At 50.3% G+C, this 23,398-nt stretch overlaps 2 protein-coding genes across 4 annotated transcripts; one reads left to right on the forward strand and one right to left on the reverse strand.

Annotated features, from left to right (window-relative positions):
* Window positions 1–12,734: 12,734 nt before the first annotated feature.
* BLCAP (BLCAP apoptosis inducing factor) lies at window positions 12,735–23,135 on the reverse strand. Its single transcript, XM_010960750.3, has 2 exons — window positions 22,985–23,135; window positions 12,735–14,683 (listed from the first exon to the last, which is right to left on the reverse strand). The coding sequence occupies exon 2, from the start codon at window positions 14,505–14,507 to the stop codon at window positions 14,244–14,246; it is 264 nt and encodes an 87-aa protein (XP_010959052.2). The 5' UTR covers window positions 14,508–14,683; window positions 22,985–23,135; the 3' UTR covers window positions 12,735–14,243.
* On the forward strand, window positions 16,487–18,891 carry NNAT (neuronatin). Of its 3 annotated transcripts, none has more exons than XM_010960748.3 (3): window positions 16,487–16,665; window positions 17,583–17,663; window positions 17,891–18,118. In XM_010960748.3, the coding sequence occupies exons 1-3, from the start codon at window positions 16,594–16,596 to the stop codon at window positions 17,981–17,983; spliced, it is 246 nt and encodes an 81-aa protein (XP_010959050.1). In that variant the 5' UTR covers window positions 16,487–16,593; the 3' UTR covers window positions 17,984–18,118. The 3 variants fall into 3 exon arrangements, with proteins under 3 accessions (XP_010959050.1, XP_045376910.1, XP_010959051.1); XM_045520954.2 differs by having other exon boundaries at window positions 16,488–16,665; window positions 17,583–17,658; window positions 17,891–18,891; XM_010960749.3 differs by lacking the exon at window positions 17,583–17,663 and having other exon boundaries at window positions 16,489–16,665.
* Window positions 23,136–23,398: the final 263 nt, after the last annotated feature.

Here is a 23,398-nt window from a genome sequence, read left to right on the forward strand (position 1 = left end):
AAACCAAACCAAACAAATAAGACTGATTAAATGGAGACAGACACCATGTTCACAGATGAGAAGAACTGATATCCTAAAGATGTTATTTCTCCCTTCAATGCAATCCCACTCAAAATTCCAACAGGATTTTTTTTTTTTTCAAGAAACTTTGACAAGCTGATTCTAAAACGTAGGTGAAAAAGTATGATGACAATATGACCAAGGTAATTTGAAAAAAGAACAAAGGGCCAGGAAGGGAAGGGCGCTTACCTTATCGGGTAGTAAGATAAAGCTTTGCTCATTACAAGCTGGTATTAGCCCAGAAGTAAACAGATCAACAGATCTGAACGGCGTGTACACATAGGGAACTGGGAGGAAAGATGGTGTTGGGACAATAAACAGTGCTTAGCAAACTGGTTGTCCATTTAGAAAAAGATCAAATTAGATCTGTAAGTCACACCGTATATAAAAACACATTACAGATGGGTTAAAGACAAACATTGTTTAGAAATACAGAAGACTTCGATGTAAATATCACTCATGTGGTGAGGAGGCTTCTTTAAACAAGAGTGCTTGCTACCTGCTCCAGTGCTAGCACTGCAAATGTTATCACCGCAGTTTGATATGATGCTTTAATATCCGGCAGGTCTCCAGTTGGACTGTCCCTCCAACCTTCCGTGCATGCCTGTAGAGCGCCCCCACCTGGGCCTCAAAGAGCCCTCCCTCATCTTTCAGTTCAACCTGGTTCTGGGAAGAAGGACTGCGACCCTTATGGACTGAGGTCTGACCCAGCTCCTACCACTTGTGCTCTATGCCAACAAGGCACTTCCTCCTCTGGCTTCTGGTTCCTCCTCTGTGAAATGGGGTGATGTTCTGTTTCTTGTGAGGGAAGGTGAAGTTCATATGAAACAATGAACCTGAACAAGGATAAATGGCACAGAGCTTACAAGGATGAGAGGAGCCGATTCCTCTACATTTTCTCCACCCACCCAAACCCTTGCCACCATGACTTAATGCCCCAATTCTTTCCTGCATCATGCCTGACTTTTGAAGAACAGTCACCGATTCTTTAAAAGTTTGAATGTTGACTTCAGATGTTTCTTTTCAAGGCAGGTAATATTGATTCGGCACCCAAAGAGCTTACTGTCTGTTGCTAGGTGCTGAGAAACACAAAAAATAATAAGGCATGATCCCAGCCATGAGACAGGATAAAAATGGTGCTAATTAGAGCTGCAGTTGGTACACAGGTCAGATAAAACCTCCCAAAAGAACATGGAGATCAAGTTACTTTCTAAAAGGTAAATAATTAAATTTTGCCCCATTCAGTCAAATACACATTATTGCCCCAAACTAATTTATCCACCACCACTCTTGATCCCAGCCCCTGTGGGAACTCATTTCACTAATTGTCTCCATTCTTAATCACTCCATTACTCAGGCTCCTTTCCCTCAGATGATTCAAATACCAGCACTGCTCTTTCCTTGAAGGCTGAGTTAAAGACCCTAGACTTTGTTCCCTCTCTCCTTTCTCTCCCCAATCACCCCCCACAAGCTGCCTCTGTTAAGGTCCCCAGAAGTCTCCTATGGGCCCAGGGGTGCCAATCAGCAGGGACACCACGCTGCCCAACTCCAGGGGTGCCATGGTGATTGTGCAGTTGCACACTGGAGGGGTCACGGATCAGCCCTCCGCACATACCCACTGCCGACCACTCCATCTTTCTGTCAAAAGACTTCTTTGTCTCTTTCTTTTCAGTACCTTAGGAGGAGTCTTCTTTCCTTTTACAGGCCCCAAATGTTGGTGCCTGGCTGCTTCTTGCTCAGCCTCTCTGACCTTCAGAATGCTCCAGAAACCTCATACCACTTCAATTCACATTTCCACTCAGGATCCCTCACAAGTTCTGAACCAGTCTCTGGGATTTCTTGCTGTGTTCCAGGCCCATGCATTCAACCACTTCCTCCCCATTTCCCAGCTGGATGTCTACCACCAGACTTGGGGTCTGCCTCACAGAGCTTATTCTTTTCCAGGGCTCCCCAGTTCTGAGAAAAGCAGTGCCATGCCACCAACAAGGCAAGCCCGGAACTCGGGGGTCATCCTGAATACCACCTCCTCTCCTGCCCCTCTTCCTTCCACCGTGCACCAGGACTAACCAGAACGTGTGTCCAGACCCCATCTACCACGAGAACAGAAGCATCCTAATGGTCTCCCTAAAGTCTACTCACCTGTGCTTCCTCTAACACTTTTTCCATAGACCAGCCAGAGCCTCAGATCATAGCAACACACGAGGGCAGGTCTCCAGCATACTTTCCTTGCTTCCTCAGGATGGAAGGACACAGGCGCTCAGCCTTGGCCACCAAAGCTCTGCACAGCCAGCACTGCCTGCCTCTCTGGTCTCACCTCCCCTCCCTTTTTACAGGCTGTTTCTTCTGCCCAGAGTGCTGTTCTCCAATTTGCTCTGTCCAGTTAACTACTTTTCCTTCTTAACAACTTGGTTCAAATGTCGCCTCCTCAGGGAAGCCTCCCGGAGTTGGCCTAGGGCAGGTCTCCTTGTCGTACACCCTCCAGCACTTAGTACCTTTCTTTCAGAGCACCTACCAATGTTGGAAATTATACGTTTATATGTGATTATCAGATTCACGTCTTTCTTCCCTACTACCATACTAGCTCCATGAGAACAAGAATTCTGCCTATTTTAATCCATTTAGCACAGAATCCACAGTGCTAGGCACACTGCCAGGCACATAATAGGTGCTAAACTAGAATATGTAGAATGAATGGACTTTCGTCACTAAACAATGCTTATCACATTTGGGAGTCGGTATCTGCCTATGAACTTGCTCCTGTCTTTCCTTTGCTCAACCTCCCCATCCTGTCCTTCACATCTCGGTCTTCCTTCCAGACTCCTCAAAGGACTCTAGTGATGGATTCACCACCTCCTCACATCTCAACACTATTCAGGCTTCTGTCCCATCACTCCCCCAAAATGCTCTTATTAAGGTCATCAAAAGCTTACTAATCATCAAATCCAAAGAAAAAAAATCCTGTCTTTATCTTATTGGAATTCTCTGCTGCATTTGACAGTGTTGATTACTTTCTCCTTGAAACTCTTCACTACCTTGGTTGCCATGGCAACCCACCCTCCTGGCTGTTTGTCGCATGTCTCAGGCCCTTCCTTCTCTTTCTCCTTTGTCGCCTGCCCACACCTTGACTGGTTCCTTAAATGTCACTGTAACTCATGGTTACAGGGCCCTGGGCCTATCCCATTCTCTTGCTCTCGGGGATTCACTCACTCTCAGGGTTCCCATCACTCAAGTGGCCACGGCCCTGGGCCAGTACTTCCAGTAGAATCTCTTCCTGAGCCCCAGACCCTTGAACCAAGTGCCTGCTGGGTTCCACAGAGCTATGATGCTGACCCCTGACTCCTGTATCTGAGACCACTGTCTTGCCCCTCAGACTGGCTCCCCATGCTGTGGTCCCCACCATCTACCCAAGGCACATGGGAATATTCTTCGTCACCCTCTCTCCCATCCTAATAGCTAATCAGTTACCATTTCTGGTTCTTATCTCCTACAAATTCTGGATCTATTTTTCCCCATCTCCACTGGCCGAGTTCAGGCCTCTCCCTCCTATCTTTCTCTTATCTGGACCAGGTCTCCCTGACTCCGCCTGGTTACTTCTTACAATGGATGTCTGGGGGGTTGGGCTTTCTTGCATCCATTATTCCTCCCTAAGGCCCCTTGCTACACTTGGGGAAATTTCCTTTTCCCTATTTCATATGGCTGTGGTGGGACATGGGATGCTGTCTCACCCAGAAGCCACAGGGGCCCCTCCTTCAGGTCCCACCTCTTACCAACCAGGTCCTGTCAGGGGATGGCAGGAGACCCAAGCTTGGTCAATTAGACCAAAGCTCTCTATTGACTTTTGACTTCTATCCAAATATGGAAGAAATAGAATTACTTGATGTCTAGGAGATGCCACCAGGCTGTGGTGCTCAAGACCCTGAATGTAGCATTCAAGACTGTGCCCGAGTCCCTACCAACTTCATTGCCCTTCTTTCCCACTATCCTGCCTTTCTGGGTCTCAGTTTTCTAAATCTGTGAAATGGGGCTAATGGTGGCTGTCTGCCTCACCACGGGCAGGAGGACAGGTCTGCAATGACTAGAAGAGACAATGGTCACGACCTCACCATAAAAACTATAAAGAGCTGTGCCCACACTAGAGTGCAGAGTGTATTTCCTAAGACCCAGACAGCCTTACATACAGACATTTTCAACCTTGACTTTTATTTTCTTGTTTGTTGATTCCTTGGGAATTGTCACAAAACCTTTGTGGTTAAAAAAAAAAAAAAAGTTCTGAACCTCCATTTCAGACATTCGATTTCAAGCAGAAAATAATTACCCTGCCTCTACCTCGCTCGCTGCCTGTTGCTAGGTACCGAAAGGTACAAAAATGAATAAGACACAGCCCCAGACACAAGGCAGGATGAAACCATTGCTAATTAGAGCTGTAGTCAGTACTCAGAGGGCAGAAAAATAACCTCCAGAAAAACACAGAGATCAGGTTACTTGGTAAAATGTACATGATTTAATTTTGCCCCTTTCCACCAACACAACTAATCCCTTCCCCCATACACTTAATCCCACCGCGCTGGGGCCCCGTTGACTACCTGCTGGGCTCTTCTGGCCTCACACAGCCCTCCTCCTTCCAAATGTCAGTATGTAAGAAACAGCACCTTCTAGAAACCTGTTCCTCCCCCCAGGTCCTCCTTTTCCCTCTTGTTTTCTCAGTCTCCAGATCACCCCCTACGCAGTTGGGCTTTGCCCATTCCTCCAAAGTCGCTATGGCAGGGGTCCCCAAAGACCAGTCTACAGGATGCTCTCGCCTCCCCTGACTTCTGTGCATCTGCCATTCATGGTCACTCTGCCCTCTGGAAAGTCTCTCCTCCCTGGGCTTCTAGACACCCCACTTTTTCAGTCCTCTCCTCCAGTTCCTCCTGCTCAGTCTCTTCAGCAGGACCCTCTTCCTGCATCCATCCCTAAAGTGTCAGTCATGGCGCAGTGTCCAGCCCTGCTCCGTGAACTCTCCTGGTTCATCCATCCCCCATGGGAGATGCCCACACCTCCTCTGTGAGCTCCAGGCTGGCACATACACTTTCCTACTTGACAACAGCTCTAGTAGAGGTCACCAATGGCCATTTTCCCTCCTTACCACCCATGTCCTTTGATCTTGCCCCTGATTTATACAGACAAGAGGACTTTAGGTGACAGGCCTCTCAACCTCTCTGCCATCATGTCTACCCGTATTTCGTCTCAGCCCAGCTCAGAAATTCTCCCTCACCCAAACGGACTCTAACTGTTTCTCTCCCATAGTCCAAACTCCCAGGACAGGTGCCATGCTGCCAGCTTTCCCTTCCCCTTTCATTCTCCTCTGCCCACCTAGCAGGGGCTTCTGCCCCATCTCTCATAGGAATTGCTTTGTGAGGATCTATAGGGCCCCGAATTGCTCAACCAGTGGGCTCTCAGTCCCTATCTCACTGGCTTTTCTCTTTTGTCTACTGATTATCCTTTCTTGGAAACATGCCACATCCCTGGGTTTCCATGCCAACACAGGCTCCAGGTGCTGTTTCCACCTCTTTCTGATTACTTTTTTGCCTTTGTAGGCTCTTCTTTCTCTCTGCCTACTGGTGAATGGGGGAGAAGTTCTCTGTCCTAGGCCCCCTGTCTCTCCTCAGTTGCTATCTTATGCTAGGGCCAGCTCACCTAAGCCCATGGCTTCAGTCACCATCAGTCACAACCCAAATCTTTTGTTCAAATCTCTGCTGAGATCCAAGCTCTCTCCTAGCTCCTCTCAGGCCATCTCCACCTGGGTGCCCACCTTTCATTCAACTTGTCCAAAACTGAGCCCAGCGATCCTCTTCTAGCCCCACCCCCAACCTGCTCTTTCTCCTGGGTGTTCTCCTATCCACCCGATCCCCCAAGATACAAACAGGTAAAGCAACCTTGACTCTCTTTAACCTCAGCAGTCAGTCAGTCAGAAGCATCTCCTTGACTCTCTTTGACCTCAGCAGTCAGTCAGTCAGGAGCATCTCCTAATTTTACCTTCTCTCCATCCTCTTGGCCCCAATCCTAGTCCAGGCCTTGCCCTCTCTACCTGGACCACGGCAATCATCTCCTCATTGGCCCTCACATCTCCAAATGTCTCCAAGTAACTGGAGTAATCGTCTTAAAACAGAAATCTTACTGTGGAAACTGCATGCTCAAAATGCTTCAGTGACTCCCTATTATCGAGAAGAAAAAAAACCCACCTCTTCAATTAGATAGACATGGCACTGGGTGATCTGGCCTGCCTTCTCCATCCCCTGCCTCTTATTTCCGGCTTTGGCAACCCTGACTGCTTGAGTTCATCCATGATGCTCCTCACTTCTGTCTCTGCCTTCTACCTGAATAACTGCTACTCATCCCAGCACCTCTTCTAGGACCTTCCCTGGAAACTCCCATAAAGCTTCACACTTTTACCACCCACCCCAGCTGCTCCGAGCTTTGACTGTGCCCCATGCATATCTCTGGCCTTCTTCTGATTACATACCATTTGAGAATCTCTGTTTCTTTCTACCTCATTAATTGTATGTCCAAGAGCAGACACTATAGCTTATTTATCCTCGCATTTTAATACCTAATGCAAAGTAGACACTCAATAAATTGTTGTATAAATATATAGGTCATTTGCCCTCTCTTGAAACTTTCACCTCTCTTCTCTTCAACTGTCATGTTACTTTTGGAAAAGTTTACATCAATTCACGTTCCCCTTAGCACTGAATAATAGTGCCAGTTCCACTGTATCCTCAACAGCACGGAGGATTCTAAAACATTTTTGTCCTAATTTTTTGGTGAAAACTTGTCTTTATTGTTTTATTATTGCTCTTCTGTTAATAGTGAAATTGAACATTTTTTCCAAAAAATTTTAGTCAATTCTATTTCCTCTTCTGTAAACTTTGTTTAGGTGAATTACATATCTCTCTGTTGCATTTTTACTGTTAGGGTTTTGTGTGTGTTCTTTTACAAATTATGGATTTGTAAATAGTTTACGCACTCTGCTTTTTGGTTCTGTTTGTGATATTGTTTGACTTTGGAAATACTTAGTTGTGATGTAGTCAAATTGGCTGGTCTTTGCCTTCTTGATACTTTTTTGTTGTTTTTTTAGCTTAGAGGGGCTCCTCCTTTCAGGTATTTGTTAAACATCCAATTACTTTTCTCTCTAGTTTTTAATGGGTTTATGTCTCCTTTCTGATCAAAAGGTTTTGAATTTGGGTGTGTGCTCTGGGGTGAGGTTCAAAATGGATTATTATTTTCCTTCCAATAGTCAAGCCTTTCCCTTGTGGCTCTGATGTTGAGCTAAGCTATTCCTGGCTGATTATGATGGCATCAGGACCACAACATCCTCAAAGAACATGCCAGCTGGACAGGGAAACAAAAGGCTATGGGAAGGTATGAGTTCAGGCACAGTGACAATGAAATACAAGGAAGCATTTAAAGGGAAGGAGCAGAAAGCCTTTCTGGAAGCCCTGCCAGGACAGTGTGCAGAAAGATGGTTCACCTACTTTGCCAATATGAATGGCTGAATCTAGCTGGCACCCAGTGGTGCTGAAAGCTTCTGATTCTGCAAGGAAACATCGCTCAGGGATCACAAGGGAGGGAGAGTCCAATTCCATGCCTCACCTGCATCAACCTACCTGCATAGACTCTGGCAGGACATTTCACCATCAGCAGAAAAATCTCTCAGCCAGTTCCTGCCACGTTCATCTTCCAGGGGGCTGCAGCCATCACTGCAATTCCTCCATGCTCCAAGATGTGGACTTGACCCAGATCCTGGGGCTAATGCCCCTTGTCCATTTACTGCTCTAGGTACCAGGGCATCTGAGGGTGATGCTAGAGCTAGAAAGGAACTCAAAAATTATGTAGTCCAATTGCCTCCTTTTACAAATGGGGAAACTGAGGCCCAGTGAGGGGAGGTGACTCACAGCCCCCTGTTGCCACAGGAAGGATGCCAAGCTGTCAACCTTTTACGAGGCTCTTTTCATATACCTTTTGTGACATATTAGTGTCTGTGATACTGGTGTGTAAAATATTAGTCTGGAGGCTGGAAAATATTGTTACTTCTGAGTTGCCAAGAGGAGACTTGGGGAACAAACTGAATTCCCTCACTTCTGAAAGACTGGTCCATTTAATTCCTTAGGGAGTCTAGAGACTGATTGAGCCATCTAGCCATCTAGTCATCCAACCACCCCTTGGCCAGCCAACCAGCAGGTTCTATGCCAGCCTTGGTCAGGCAGGTAGTGTGTCTCATCAAGGGACAAAGATCAAGCCCCCAGCCTCAAGGGTTGTGCAGGCCTTGATGGCCAAGCTAAAGAGCTGGGACCACAGGCAACAGCGAACCACTGAAAAGCTATGCTTGTCTTCTTTCCTCAGAGACCCTCCCAAGTCTACTTTGACTCTAAGCTAAGATTCTTGACAGTTCTGCACCCACAAGATGTAAAGTTTATTCTTCAATGCAAAAAATCCTTTGATGAAACCCTTGTTTAACATACTTTCGTTCAACCAGTATCTCTAAGACTGCAGTGACAAGGATAAAGTTCACTGATATTTCACAGAAAATGGCTTTGGAAACGTTAAAGACTTTCTGGTCCAGCCCTTCCTTGGTGTACAGACAGGAAAATGGGCCTGGAGAAGAGCGGGCAGAGGAGAGCAAGGCCACAGAGAAGTGGGTGGGGATCAGGCCCAGGGCCTCAGCTCTCTGCCCCTGCCCTAGAGGGTGGCCACTACCAGTGTAGGGTGGGGATTGGCAGAGTTCAGCTTTGGAAGAAGTGGTGAGGCGTCCAAGTGTAGACTCCACAAGCTGCCCAGGGAAAGAGGTGAGAGGCCAGAACAACTCAAGGGATTAGTCTTTGGAGAAGATTCAGGTTCAACCTGTATCTGACAGAGCACTCTCACAGCCCTGCACTGGTTCCCTCATGAGGAGGAGGATGAACAGGCAGTTATTTCTCTCTAAGAGAAGAAAAATCTGTGGATAGCCCTGGGCAAGCTGGTGGCCAAGCAGGGATGCAAAGTTAGATTCTGGCCTCTCAGGAAAGAGCTATGTCTTGGTGCTCCTCTCCCTTTTAGGATACTGTCATTTTGGGGCAGGTGCTGACATACAGCCTCCCAAATGTTGTCTCTCCCTAACTCCACTCCAGCCCTGATGAAACAGCATTGTAATTATCTGCCTATGGGCCTGCCTCGGTGCCCTCCCTCCTGTCGAGCTGAGCTCCTCAAGAAGCGTAGTCTTCTTCTGCATCAGGTTCTCAGAGCTTTGGCACAGGGCCTGACAAAGGCTCTTAGCAGGAATGAGTGGGAGAGTTGGATGATTTGCCTGCATCCCTAAGAGGCCTGAGCCCCACAGGTCGGGGTGGGGGGTGGGGGCAGAAAAGAGAAGAAATAACCGAGTCAGGCTCCAGTGGATGTTAAGACCTCCATTTAACCGGTGAGGAAACTGAGGCTCAGGGAGGTATGGTTACAAAGTCAGGGGCACAGGGCCCTGAAACCTCACCTCTCCAGGCTCACTGGTCCTAAACTGTAACCCAAGTCCACCCCTACTCAGAGTCCCGACACTCCGAAGGGAGACCAAGGGCTTTTGCCTGAAGCCTTCAGCTGCTGCATAGCCAGCTGCTTCCCCTGCCTTGAGTCCACTTGATAAACAGTTTTTCTCAAGATATGAAATTCTCCCCCTCGAAGCCTGGCAGACCAAGCTCAGCCCCTCTTCTGGTTTTAGTCAGAATCGCCTTCCTTCACTTGCTGAGGACAGCACTGCTGGGTTCCTCCCTCTTTTCAGAGCGCTGACCCTTTCACCCATTATGGGGGATGAGGGCTGAGCTTCCCACTTGATGCCAGGAGGCTGGGTTCTGGCCCTGCCAGCTGACTGAACGCAAGTGACGACCCATCTCTGGCCCCATTTCCTGTATCTCTTCAACGAGAGCCAGCTTTCGTCCATCATCTTTCTCTGTCCTCCCTCCCTAACCCACTCCTTCTCCTGCCTTCCCCTCCTCACCACCATGGCTCCTCTGATCCACCTCTCCCACCTCCAAGGATCTCGACAAGACAATGGCCTTTGGCTTTCACAAAGCCCTGCTGCTTTCACTGCTCAAATGCTATCCTGCTCCCGCCTCGGAGAATTCCACCTTCAATTAAATGTTGTTCTGACTGGGGCACCCCCTGTTCTCATCAGATCCCTGTCTGTGATGCTTCCTGGAAGTGGAAACTGAAGATTTTTCACTCAGGACTGAGTTTAGGGGCCTGCCACCAACATGTCAACCTTAGACTCCCTCAATGTCTCCCAAGGCAGCCCTCTAAAGCAGCCGATACTGGTGGTCCTTCATTTTACTTTTAGCCCAGTCTCTTTATTAAAGCACAGATGCTTGATTAGATGGTGAGAAATAACATCTCATTTATTATTTCACTGCTCAAACATTTATAGTTGTCCTCAAGTCTCAGCCTGAACATCAATCCTCCCCAGCCTACACCAGATCCCCTCCTAGACTCCTCTTATGGCACCTGCCATAGTCCATAGTTATATCTATCTGTGGGATTATCTGCCCAGTGTCACCCCCTTTCTCATTAGCCTCAACGACTTCCTGACAGCAAAGACTGTCCACCTCACCTACCCTGCAGCCCCAAGGCCTAGTACTGCACAAGATTCTGACAAGTACCCTTGGATTAAATAACAATGCAAGCCCCTTAGGAAGGTGGAGGGAGCCCAGACAGTCTGCACTATAGCACTCAACAGAGGGCTGAGTGAAGTAATCTAGGCAAGTGGATCTCTAGGGAGAGGGAAGAAGCCCAGGAAGGCTTCCTGACAGAGGAATATCTGGGCAAACACGGCACAATGACTAAAGCATCAAGCACATGCAGGCTGTCCTGCAAGGGCACTGCGACCTTCCCAGACCTCAGTCACCTTCCTCAAGTGCATCCAGGAGGTCCCAAAGACCCCAGGAGAAAGGATTCCCAGTATATTAGGGCTAGGAAGACTGTGTTTGCTCCAAAGACATTTTAGCTATAAGGAAACTGAGGCCCAGAGCAGGACACAGACCAGTTGCTAAAGAAGCCCAGACCTAGGCCTCACAGGACCTTGTGTTACCAGGTACCACGTAAGCAACCTTTTCACACTAGGAGCCAGTGACCGGCAGAATTGCAGGGCATGGTTTTCTAAGGCCTGGTGCCCCGCAGAAAAGGTATCTATCTACTTCTCATTTTCCTGAAAGGCAGTTCAGGAAGAGGGGGCAGGGTGCTGCCGGTGCTGCCTTGGCAAGGTGGAAAGCAATGCTGGGCAGGCAGAATGCTGATTTGGCAGTCACCTTGGGAGGGGGTGGGCTGCAGGCTTCCTGCTGGAAAGGGATACAAATCTTTCAGAGGGAGGCCTGTTTGTGACTCTTTAGTGAGCTTGACCTATGACAGAAAGCTGCTTTCTGAGGGAGAGCAAAATAAGCAATAATCTTGGCTTCATTTATCATCCAGGTGCCTCCATGGGAGAGCATGGCCACAAAAGCCTTTTTTGTTTGTTTGTTTTTGGAATTTGCAGTTGTCTATTTTCTTAAGTCTTCCCACTAGGCTAGAACCAGGCACTCCTGGAGAGCCAGGCCTGCGTCTTGCCCCTGAAATCCCCAACAAGCCCAGTACAGGGGCTCAATGTTTGCAGAACAAACCATCATTTCCACATGCACGACTCCTCAGCTTGTTGAGGCTTTGCTGAACCACGAAATATATTCAGAAACCCAGAAAAAAGAATTCAGAAATAAAAACACAAAAGCACCAGACAGGAAAAATATCCAGCAGATACAATCAATAAAAGTTTGGTTCTCAGAAAATACCTTTAAAATGAACAAATCTTTGGCAAGTTTTGACCAAGAAAAGGGAAAGCACTGATAGGCAATGGTAGAAATGAAGAAAGGGATAAACTGACAATGGAGAGATTGAAAAGAGCAGGAGAAAACTACGCAAAACTTTACAGCAATAAATTAGCAATCTAGGTAAAACGGATGACTTTCTGTGAAATGACCATCACCCTTTCACCACTGTTATCTCAATAAACCCTCACAAACAGCCTTGTGCCTTGGGCAGGCAGTGCTCCTGTTCTGTTTTCTAAAAGGAAAAAAGATCGAGAGGTGGACAACCAGCACAGGGCCCTGACAAGCCCCCTGGCTTGGTCCCCAAGGTCACAGCCATGGGAGCACGTGTGCACCGACGGCACAGAACCGCGCACTCCCGAGCTTCCAGCCATCGCCCAAAGCCCCCTGCCTGGACGGACAGCTTTATTTATTTTTCCACTTGAAATGCCATAAGGGGTTTCACTTTATTTTTACTTCAAAAGCAGCACCATAAAAATCCTTGATGATTAGAGCTCCAGCTGTCTTAAGTTGTTTGTCAAGGGATCGGTTACTCAAATCTCCTACGGAGGGAAACAGTTTCAGGCGAGAAGCCATGGGAGCTGAGAAACACAAACGTCTCATCCCTGAAAACTTTCAGCCTCCCTCCTGTTCAACGCCTGGCCTGCCCCCTGCTCCCCCCCTCCCCAATCCCACCATCTGCTCTCCAGAGAGCAGATCAAATTTTTGGGCTAAGGTACTCTGGCGCCAAGGACTCAGCCCCTCCATGCTACCCCTTTGCCCCCCACCAACTTAGAAATCCAACACCACGACCCAAATGGACTGCAGCCACATAAAACCACAGAGTAAAGTTTATAAAGCTTTATTAAACATTTCAAACAGCTGTGCAACGAACACACCAGAAATAAAAGCTCCAGAATAGCAGTCCAAATGTTCCACAAGTGTGGCCTTGCGGTCCCATTCCCTAGATGGACTGCCTCCAGTTCTGCCCTCTGCCTGGCCCACCTCCCTCCCCCGCCCTGCAGGCGAGAGGAAGATGGATGGTTTAGACTGAAGGACAATCATGCTGATCCCCAGTGGGCAGGGGCCAGGAGACAGTCTCGTTCGCCAACACTTTTACTGAAGCGCAGAAAAAGAAAAAAAGCAAGTGACAGTCACAAAGTCTTCCTGTGTATTCTTCAGAATGTACAGTCTCTAAGTGCAGGACCGGAGAAGCTCCTGGCATGAGGATGATGGCCACTGCTCCCCTCTGTCTTGTCTGAACCACCTCGGAGTCCAGTGAGCTGGTCACTCTGCAATCCCCATGCTAAATAAAAACTGTAGCGGCACCTACTATATAGCTAGCTATTGCTACACCTCAACATCAGAACACGTTCGATAAAGCTTCTTTAAAAGGGATATACACATGTACTTCTACACGTACATATACACACACGCACGCACAGCACACCAAAAAATATCCAAACACCTATCGAGGGGATCATGGCTGTTATGAAATACACAAGAACTCTCCCATTCACTCAGCTGGGGACTGCTAGATCTACGTAAACACACCACACTTCAATCCTGCAGAGCATGCATGGGAGACAGAATGAGGCCCCCCACTCCTCTCGACGGCTGAGAGAGGCAGGAGGAAGGGCAAGGGAAGTGAAGCTGGGCTGCCAAGGAGGTGCCCAGGCCCCTAGGTGAAAGAGCAACACGTATCTGTTACTTCTTTCTTAAAAATGAAGTGAAGAAAATACTGAAGATTTGTAGACAGCGGTCAAGACACATTTCTGTCTAGCCTGCTGGCCAGGGAAGAAGGATGAAAAAGCGAGGCTCTCGGGCGTCAGCAATCTCTTTAAATTCGAGATAAGTGCAAAAATGAGCCCTGTCTTAGACAGGTGCTCCCCAAAAAAGGAAAGGGGTAGAAGTGAAGTTAACAGGAAGCCAGGAGAGGGGCAGAGGAGTCAGTAACTCTGACAAGGGAGGACCCCCTGACAGGGAGGGGTCACAGAGGCGACAATGAGACTGGCATATTATCTGCCCGGGTCATGCTGGGGCAGTTGACCAGGATGGGTGCAGACCCCTCGCAGGAATGAGGCAAGGGAGGTGGCCATCCTGCCAGCTGGGGGCCAAGGTGGGGACAGAACACACACAACCACAAGACCACCCACGACTACAGGACTCTACAATAAAAGCACCGGTCAGTGCCATTATTCACATTATAAGGATAAAACATCACAGGCCAAAAAGGCGTTGTCAGGAATGTGGCACCCGCGGGGCTGCGGGATTTGAAACTCCAATGCTTTATGACCTACGTCAATGCCTCCCCTCCCGTCTTCTGCTTCCTTGGAAAGCTAACTGGGCTGGCTGTTAGGTGCCCACAACGCCGGGGTCGTGCGCCGATTCTGGAAGCGGGGAATCGGAGCAGTGGTACAGGAAGCAGTTTCCCCAGCAGCTATAGCAGATGAGGAACAGGGCTGCCAGGAAAACCAAGGCACAAATTGTGCAAGGCTTCCGTTCCAGGAGGAAGCTGAGCAGGTAGAAGCCCATGAACATGGAGTGGCTGAACCACAGGGCGGGGTTGAGGGGCTTGGGGATGAGGAGGACGGGCAGCAGCCACTGGAGGCAATACATGATCTCTGCCGGACAGGGCCTTCGCCAAGGCCACCGGGCACCGCTGCAGGAACCGACCTAATGGGAGCCAGCCGGCGCGGGCGGCTGCCCTCCGCTTTCTTCAACCCTCGCTCTCCAGGAGCTGAGCCGCTGTGCTCTCTGGCTGTCAGCCCGGGATCACCAAGGCAGCAGGGATCCTGAAGAGAAAAGTCAACACAACAGACAGACACAAAACAGACAGACAGACAGACAAAAAAAAAAAAAAAAAAAAAACAGGAACAGAATGTATACTTATTTGGGAAAATGGATCATGGTTAACAACAGTAAATGTGAATGCCCTTTCCTCCCTGCCCACCCATGAAAGTCTACTCCTCTCCAAGTCACTCTTTCGGCAAGCTTCCTGGTGTCTCCCCTTCTTGGGGGCTGGGCCAGAAGGCTCTACGGCAGGTCCGGCACAGTGGACTGGCTTTGCCTGGGCCCTGCCCAGCAGAGATCATGTATCGCCTCCTGGGGCTGCGGCCCGTCCTCAAGGGGCCCAGACCTCACAATACCGCCCTGTGGTTGCCACCGGAAGGCCATGGGCTTCGTGCTGTGCTCCCGCGGAATAAGAAAAGGATTCTGTATCTAGTATCTCTTCACAGCAGGTGCTCAGTGGAGAGTTAAAGTAGTGAGCGGCGCGCTGCCGGCGGCAGGTCGCCGGCAAAGGATCCTCGCAAGCTCCGGGAAGCTGCCACGGCCGCACCACAGAGTATTTTAAGATGGCAGCCTGGGACAAGCTTGCCTTTTTCAAACAGTCTGTCGTCACTTTGCCAAAACCAGCCAACTTCTTCCAAAGTCAATGCAGAAAAAAAAATCACCCTGCTACTTCGTCCAAACTGACCTCTCTTGGTTCATTTACGCTCTCCATCTGCTACCGGCACTGTACAGAACTTGACCTCTGTGAGTTTTTAATCAAAATTAATTGTCTATCCACATAGGGGCAAATGCCAGTTGGCTTCTGTGCCAGGCATTTTGCTGAAGAGTTCTCTCGAGCAGCGGGACACGGGTACGCCAAGGGCCGCGCTCGAAGACCGCGTTCCCGTCTTTCCGCCGGGCTTTGTATCCGAGCGGCGGCAGCCACGACCCTCTGGTGGCAGTAGCAAAACCCCGCTCCAAGCTCCAGATGCCCATTGCAATGGGTACCAAGAGCCTCGCTCGCTGAGAAAGGCCTGCTGGGGCCTGGGGGTAGGGGAGCACAGGTTGAAATGACCCGCCTAGCTGAAAACTATCTTTGTGCGCAAACCACCTCTTGGGAAGCTCGTTCCATCCTTTCCCCGCATATAAAGGCGCCAGTCCCTCCTGCATCCATCCCACAGGGTAGACACCCAGTGACTACCCTCTTTGCGCCTAGGGCTCAATGCCTGGCTACAAACGCCACCGCTGTACATCTAGCAGCCGTAAGAAGCGGGACGCGACGAACTGGGGAAAGGTTCCACGCTAAGGGATTCTCGCAAAGCAGAGGATGTGGACTTATAACATATTCAATATGTGAAGAAGGGTGCTGGGTGGGGGGCCTGTGAAGCCAAGGCTTCTAGAAGGGGAACCTGTTTTTGCTCCGTGGGGCAGATGATCCCTCTCTAAATTAGGTCTCCCTGGTTTTCCATCCATGCCCAAGGTGCGATCTGGCGCTACACCGGACACTGGGCTCGAATTCGCAGGCCCGGGCTCCGAGAGAGGGGTTCTGCTACCAAGAGGCGTGCATCCCTACTCTCACCCTATGCGCTAAACTCAGCGTTGCATTTCCCCACTATTTTACATTAAAATTCAAAAGCGGGCACAACGGAATCTTCTGGAAAGGGGCTAAGATGAACTCAGGAGGCGGGGGTCCGTGTGGAAAGAGCAGATGGATTATTTTTTTTCCTCTCCTGACGAATAAGGAGCGCCCCCAGCCACCCCTCCTCACGGACCCCCACCAGAAAGCGCGCATGCGCACTTGGGTGGCGGGCGGATACTTAAGACGCGGCCACCGCGGCTGCGGCAGTGCGCCCAACAGCGGACTCCGAGAGACCAGCGGCCCTCGGAACCAGCAGCACTCGCTCTCAACCACCCACTCACCACTCTCGGAACCATGGCGGCAGTTGCGGCAGCCTCGGCGGAACTGCTCATCATCGGCTGGTACATTTTCCGTGTGCTGCTGCAGGTAAGTGTGCCCGGGTTCTAAGTGGGAGAGGGTCCTGATGCGCACCCCCTGAGCCGGAAAGCCCACGTCGCGATTGCCGCATCCTGACTTGTCCTGATTGCCGCGATCCCTGCCCGCCTAAGTGCCGCGGCCGGCACCGCATGCCCCTGCTCGTCCCCTGCGCCCTCCTCCTCGCGTTAGACCCTTCCCAGTGCGCCCGCCCGGGAACAAAGAGTTCGGGCGCGGCGGGCGCCAGCCGCGGACGATCGCCGAGGCTCTTAGCGACCAACGTGGTAAGAAAATCCCGCTACACCCAGACTCGACCCCAGGAGGGAGGCGGGGCACTTCTATTTTGCAAAAAGCGACTTTACAGCTCACATAGCGAAATTTTTCCGCCTTAGAAAAACTGCGCACTGCGGTGAAATTTTCCTTTAAAAAATGTAGCACTTGCGGGGGTGGGACGAAAAATAAGTTAGGAAAAGGCACTTCTCAGAAAAAGAAAAACCCCAGCACTTCACAAAAAAGAATACAACAAATTAGAGAAAAAGTAATTCGCGGGAAAAAATGAAATTAGTGAAAATGCGCATTGCAGGAAAAATATATCAGACAAAAGCACTTGGCAGAAAAAAATGCGTTAGATAAAAAGCGCATTGCAGAAAAAATTAGACAAAGGAGCTAACAGAAATTACGAATCGATAAAAGCGCTTTTTAAAAAATTACAGGAAAAGGTTCTGTTTTGCAGGAAAAACAGAAAAAGCGCTTCCGAAAAAGGATATTTCGTTTTATTAAAAAAAAAAATCAGGGGCAAAGCGTTTTGTGTAAAAAGAAATAAGAAAGCGCTTTGCCTATAAAATCATCTACCCTAAAAGCACCCCTTGCAGGAAGAATTCCCTGCTAAAAGGAATCCTTTGCCAAAGGAATCGCATATTTCCTTCAAGGTGTTCCTGGAATGCTGCATTTACTGGGTAGGATTCGCTTTTCGAAATCCTCCAGGGACACAGCCCATTGCGAGAAGTGAGGTATACCTAAGTTGTGGGTCCAATCAGCTTGCGGCCATGCAGCCTTCAGCACAGTTGGAAAAGCTCCAGCTGCCCTGACTCGTGGACAAGCTGCGCCCGCACCCGCCTCTCCTCATTGGACAGGCGGGCGGGGCAGGGGGCGGGGCGGGGGCGGGCACGGCAGCGCTGCAGACACACTGCGGGTGCCCGCCTCTAAGGGCAGGTCCCGGGTCTCTCTCTCGCCACAGGTGTTCAGGTACTCCCTGCAGAAGCTGGCGTACACTGTGTCGAGAACCGGGCGGCATGTGCTGGGAGAGCGCCGCCACCGGGCCCCCAACTGAGGCTCCAGCCCCCACCCCTGGGCGGCCGTGTCACCAGGTGCTCCTGTGAAATTCCACCAGCATGGGAGCCAATGCCGCACAGGAACGGGGGGTCCCCTCTGCCCTCTCGCCAGAGGAGCACTTGCCAAGGTCAGTGAGGGGCTGGTAGGCCCCCGGAGACGCAGCACCGACAATGACGACAATACCAGATCCCTTCCCCACCCCTTTGCACCCGTCCCACTGCGGGTGGCGTTGAGGGGGGGGATGGGGGAGCAGACCCCTGAGATCTGGCCACAGGCAATGCATTCTGATCTGGACCAAGTCGGGACAGCGCCATCCCAGCCCCGCAGTGAAGGCCATGCCAGCAGGCCCCACCACAGAGATCCAGACAACCACACCAGCCAGCAAAAATGGACATTCCAACATCACCAGCCGAAGCCCTGAATCTCGGTGCAGCATACAAGGCGACAACTGCGTGCCCGTGTGGCGGGACTGGAGGGCAAGGGTGAGGGAGGAGGGTTAAGAAGCTGAGTGGGGCCCTCTCACTGTCCCTTGCCTACAGCACGTGCATTCCAGCCTTTCTGCCTCTGCTCCCTCAATTCCTCTTTCCCCCTCACTCCCACCCAAAAGAAATGTCACTCAATTTGGACCTATTCAACAAGAAAATGAATCCCATCTTTACAAAAACACCTTCTCCGAGCCCCCAGCCCTTCACTGATCTTGCTTTCCCCAGGTCTCACGCAATTGTGGTCAATATTGTGGTAATCGCTAATTGTAATGATTGTATAAGTGTGCATTAGTTGTGTCTCCCCGGCTAGATTGTAAGCTCCTGGAGGACAGGGACCGCCTCTACAAAAAATAAAAAAAGTACCTCCCCCATCTCGCACAGTGTCCCAGGACCCTGCGGGGTGGTGGAGGCGCACCAAAAATTTTGTCTCCTGTGACTTCTTTTGCGGTTTCATCACAAACTTCTAAGACTGGGCTGATGCACCCATTTTGGGGTGAGCACAGTACTTGGGAGAGGGAGGAAAGAGGGGGAGGAAGAGGGGAGTGGAAGGAAGGTGGGGAGGAAAGGAGGAGAGGTAGCAAAGTGGGAATATACTGAGACCATCTCAACCCTTTCCTGAGATAAAGGACCACACCACGTCCACCACCCAAAGAGAAAGGTGGACATCTTCACTTGTGGTCTCGGAATAAGTGACCACTTACCCCTCCCCAAAGAGGTGGGTACCTTCATTTTTCCTGGGATAAGAGGCAAATAATCAGCGGAAAAGGTGGGAGGAGGGGAGAGATGGGAGGAGAAGAAAGGTGGGAGGATAACCCAAAATGGGATACTAGGGACCAAGAGGGTGGTAAGGAATTCAGAACAAGAAGTCTTATCTCCAACCTGGATCCCCAAGGAAATGTGCACTGGGCAGGGTGGGCACTGGCTTGGACAATGAGCATGGGATAAAAAGTGTGTGGTACCTCCCCCGACCAGCTCATCCCTCCAGGCCCTATAACCTCTACCAGGACCAGTACAAGGGCATTCTGCCTGGCCCTGCTACTATCCAGGGTCTCCACCCCACCCTCTGGAACCTCTTTCCAGCTCACTCTCCCAACTACTGAGTTCTCTGCTTCTCCTAGCTTTGGCCTCCATATTCTTAAGGGTGCTTACCGGGTCCCTGGCCCCGGGCTCTCCCCTGCCATCATGCTAGGGTGGGCAGGTGGGCTGGCTGCTCTGCTCCCTACTTTTCTCTCCCCTCTCCTCCTCAGTGAGTCCAGGCTCCTCTTACATGGGATCAGCTGACTGCCTCACCAAATGTCCCTGCCGCCTGTTCAGCCTTGTCTCTGGCTTTATGTATCACTGTCACTACACACCTGTTCCCGGGTCAACATCCAGGGAGTGAGTTGGAGGGCCATAAATCTTTCTGCTATCTCCTCAAATCCCTTAGTCACAGCTGTCACAAACACTTCTGGAGCACAAAGTACCTTGCCCCCTTGAGCCTGATGTTTCCCACCCCTAAGCCAGCCCGTAGCGTTTCTCAGCCCAACTACCAGCACCTTTGGGGCATCTATACCTTCAGTTCAATGTCAGAGAATTACGGCCGTGGAAGGTATTGGTTCTGGTATTGGCTTTGCCGTCAATCAGCCCAGGGAACCTGGTCAGGTCACTCTTATGCCCTTCCCTTCAGTTCCCTTCTGTAAAAGCACTGCTAAGATCCCAGTGAAACTGACATACTAGAAACATTCTGCCATCAAAGTGGCCATCAGGACTCAAACAGGACTGGGGTCAGGCTGTGCGATGAGACTCCATCTTCCTCAGGCTGGGTGCTTCCAGCCCCTACCACAGCCTGAAGGGCGGCGGTGGGAAGGCAGGTCTCCTCTTGCCCCAGGGTGACTCAGCAGCAGGCAATGCCCACACCTCCCTTCTGAAGTCCACATCCTGGCAGGCCTCAAGATGGAGTTTCCGTGGTTTTCCACACTAAACCCAGAGAGCCATGAACATATTTCAACATGTGTTCTCAATGAAGGTTGCCCCTCCCCTCAGAGCCTTCAAGGGGTATGCCCACAACCCCACTGCCCCAGATGCTCTAACCTCAGCCCAGTTATAAGGTAGCTGGGTTCGGGGAGACAGGCCACAGCAGCATGGAAGTGTCTGGCTGCTGTCAACACAGTTGGTCCCCCTTAGCCTCCAGTGCCCCACTTTAAAAGGTAGGAGGCTGTTGGCAGTCCCTGGGCTCTCCAGATGATCTTGGCAAAACCCAGGTGCGGGGCTTCCTCCATCCATCCATCAGCAGGGCTCTGAGTGTGGCATGGTGAGATGACAGACTTCCAGCCAAGGGCTGTCCTGGTGGGCTGCACCTGCATGGGTCACTTGAATGTGCAACATCCACTCCCCACTCTTGCCTCCATCCAAACCCTCATGTTATGGCAGGAAACAACCCACCAGAGAAGACAGAAGGAATGTATTCACTTTCCATTCCTATGCAATGCTTAGAAGTCTGGTCTAAACACACCTTGTTTATAAAATTTTTTTCCAGAAGCGATACCATTAAAATATTTTATTCTGACAGAGAGCAATTGGAGGAATTGAAAATGACTAGTTTTATTGCAAAGCCCTTAGTCCACAGGCCCCTCAAAGGCTCCCCTTCACCTAAATTGTCTCTACCATACCCATGAGACTTTGCTCCCACAAGGCCTAGGATAGAGCAGATAAGTTGTGAGAAGGTTGGAATGGCTCTGTGGGACTCTAGCAACAGGCGAGACTCTTGGCACCAATGCCCCCAAAAGATGTTAGTTTCTTAGCCTAACCAGTTGAGGTTAAACCCTGGGTTGGGGGTTAGGTACCATGTCAGAGATGTGACACTGTTACCTCTACCTGTGGAATATTTGGATTGTGACTGAAGGACAAGTTTCTGGAGCTTAAGCTGCAGGACAGCAATAGCTTATTACATGTGGGATGGATGAGGGAGCAAGTTTGCCGTGAGCCATTTGTTAGACATCTATTTTCAAACTTGTATCTACTCAGGAGCTAGTACCCTAAAGCGAGATTCTGAATTTACAGTTAGTTTTATCCCCAGAGATTTAAACATGCACACACACACAAAACGTTAGTCTAACAACAGTCTCTTTTTCCCTGGTGACCTGTGATTTCCTCTATATGTCCCAGAGACATGCATGTCACCATCTTCCCTGGTTATGATCTTGCTCACCCTCCCCTACTCCCCTTCTCCCTCCCACAAGGCCCATTCCCCAGCAGGATCCAGATTCCTGAGCATTCTCCGAATGGGAATTCAGAGGGGCAGGCAACACATGGTCCTTGGTATATCACACAGTGACAGGCTTGAAATGGAATGCATGTTTCAAAGATAAGAGAACAACAACAAAAAAGACAGCCAAACCCAGACTTTCAGATTCTGCTTCGAAACAACATATTACAGATAAAAGGTTAAACTGTTTTTAGCAGCAATTCTAACAAGACCAATTTCAGATATGGAATTGATCTGGTCACTGGAAAGCAACCAGGGCTCCACAATCTTTCAGCAGCTTTTCTTGACATTAATTACTCTGACAAATAAATAAACAAGACCTAACACCTGGCATTTGCATTAGCACTTAAGTTGGAACTTTTTTTTTTTTTTTTTTTTTTTGGTCCTGGCTTTGGTGTTGCCGTCCAGAAGGTTGAGGGAATGGTTGTATCATGTCAGGCAGGGCACACAGAAGCTGTCCCCAACACACCAGTTCCCTGAAAGGGATAAAACACGATCCAAACCTATAAACAGAAAGACCATTTCTTTCCTAGGACAGACCCCAATCTGACCCAACATTTAGCGTTTAAAAGAGACACGGAAGCCTGGAAGGAAATTCAAGGGTTGGAAGAGGGAAAGTAAAATCAAGTGTCTCCCATCCCCCATTCTTCTTTCCAGGCCATTAGTGTGCCAGGCATTCCATTCCTTCAGCTGCCCTTGAGGGCCACTCCCCACGTATATTGGAGGAAAGGGAACGGGTATTCAGACTCGATGTAAAATTAGAAAGAAGCTCCGACCCAAAGCAGAGCGTCAACCTATCATCCCAGACAGCAAGGAGGGGCGAGAGACCCTTTTCTCTCCCCAGGTCCCTCCTGATTTATTTTAAAAAAAAAGCAACTTAAGTGGTGAGGATAGAGTGACAGCCTTCTCGGAAGCTGGGCCCCTGCCATGGGTCCCGGGGCCGAAGAGGTGGTGGCACCCTCCAGCCCCGCACTCCCCAGCTCTGCCTGCCCCATCCTGGGGGCAGACAGGCGAGCGCTGACCTTGGAGGCCAGAAAGAGAACTCATGAGTCCGGTGACCCGCCCTAGGGCCGGGAAGGGACCCCCAAGGCCCAGGCTGGGGCCAAACGACAATCACGTGACACCGGACAGGGGCGGCCCCCAGGGTGCGCGGAAGGAAAACCCCAGAGAGGGACAGACGACGCCTAAGGTGACCCCAAAGGGACAACATGGCGGCGCGGCCACATTGAGGGCCTCTCATCCCGCCCCCAGGAGGCCGACGCCACGGTACCTGTGAGCCCTGCCATGGCGCCGCCGACACCACCGTCGCCTTCGCTGCCGCAGCCTGCTTCCACCTCAGCTCGCCACAGACGCCGCAGGAAGCCAGGGAGACGCCCCCTTGGTCTTCTAGTCCAGCCGGCCGAGGACCCCTACTAGGATCGGGCTGCCTACGGCAGACGCCTGACCACACGACCTAACGTGGGGCCGCTGTCGCCCGATACTCCCCTAACATTTGCCACAGAAGACCATTTTAAGACATTCTGCGACCGTGTGAAGAACTCTGAGGCCTCTGAAGTCTCAAGCCTGAAGAATTCTTGATCAGGCACAACTTGGGCAGCCCCGAATTACGCCCCACCCCCCACCTTGGTCCCTTTATGCATATGCAGCAGATTGTGAGCTTTACACTTTGAGAGCGGAGGGGGCG

Source organism: Camelus bactrianus, chromosome 19, assembly GCF_048773025.1.
Source record: "Camelus bactrianus isolate YW-2024 breed Bactrian camel chromosome 19, ASM4877302v1, whole genome shotgun sequence".
NCBI lineage: Eukaryota > Metazoa > Chordata > Mammalia > Artiodactyla > Camelidae > Camelus > Camelus bactrianus.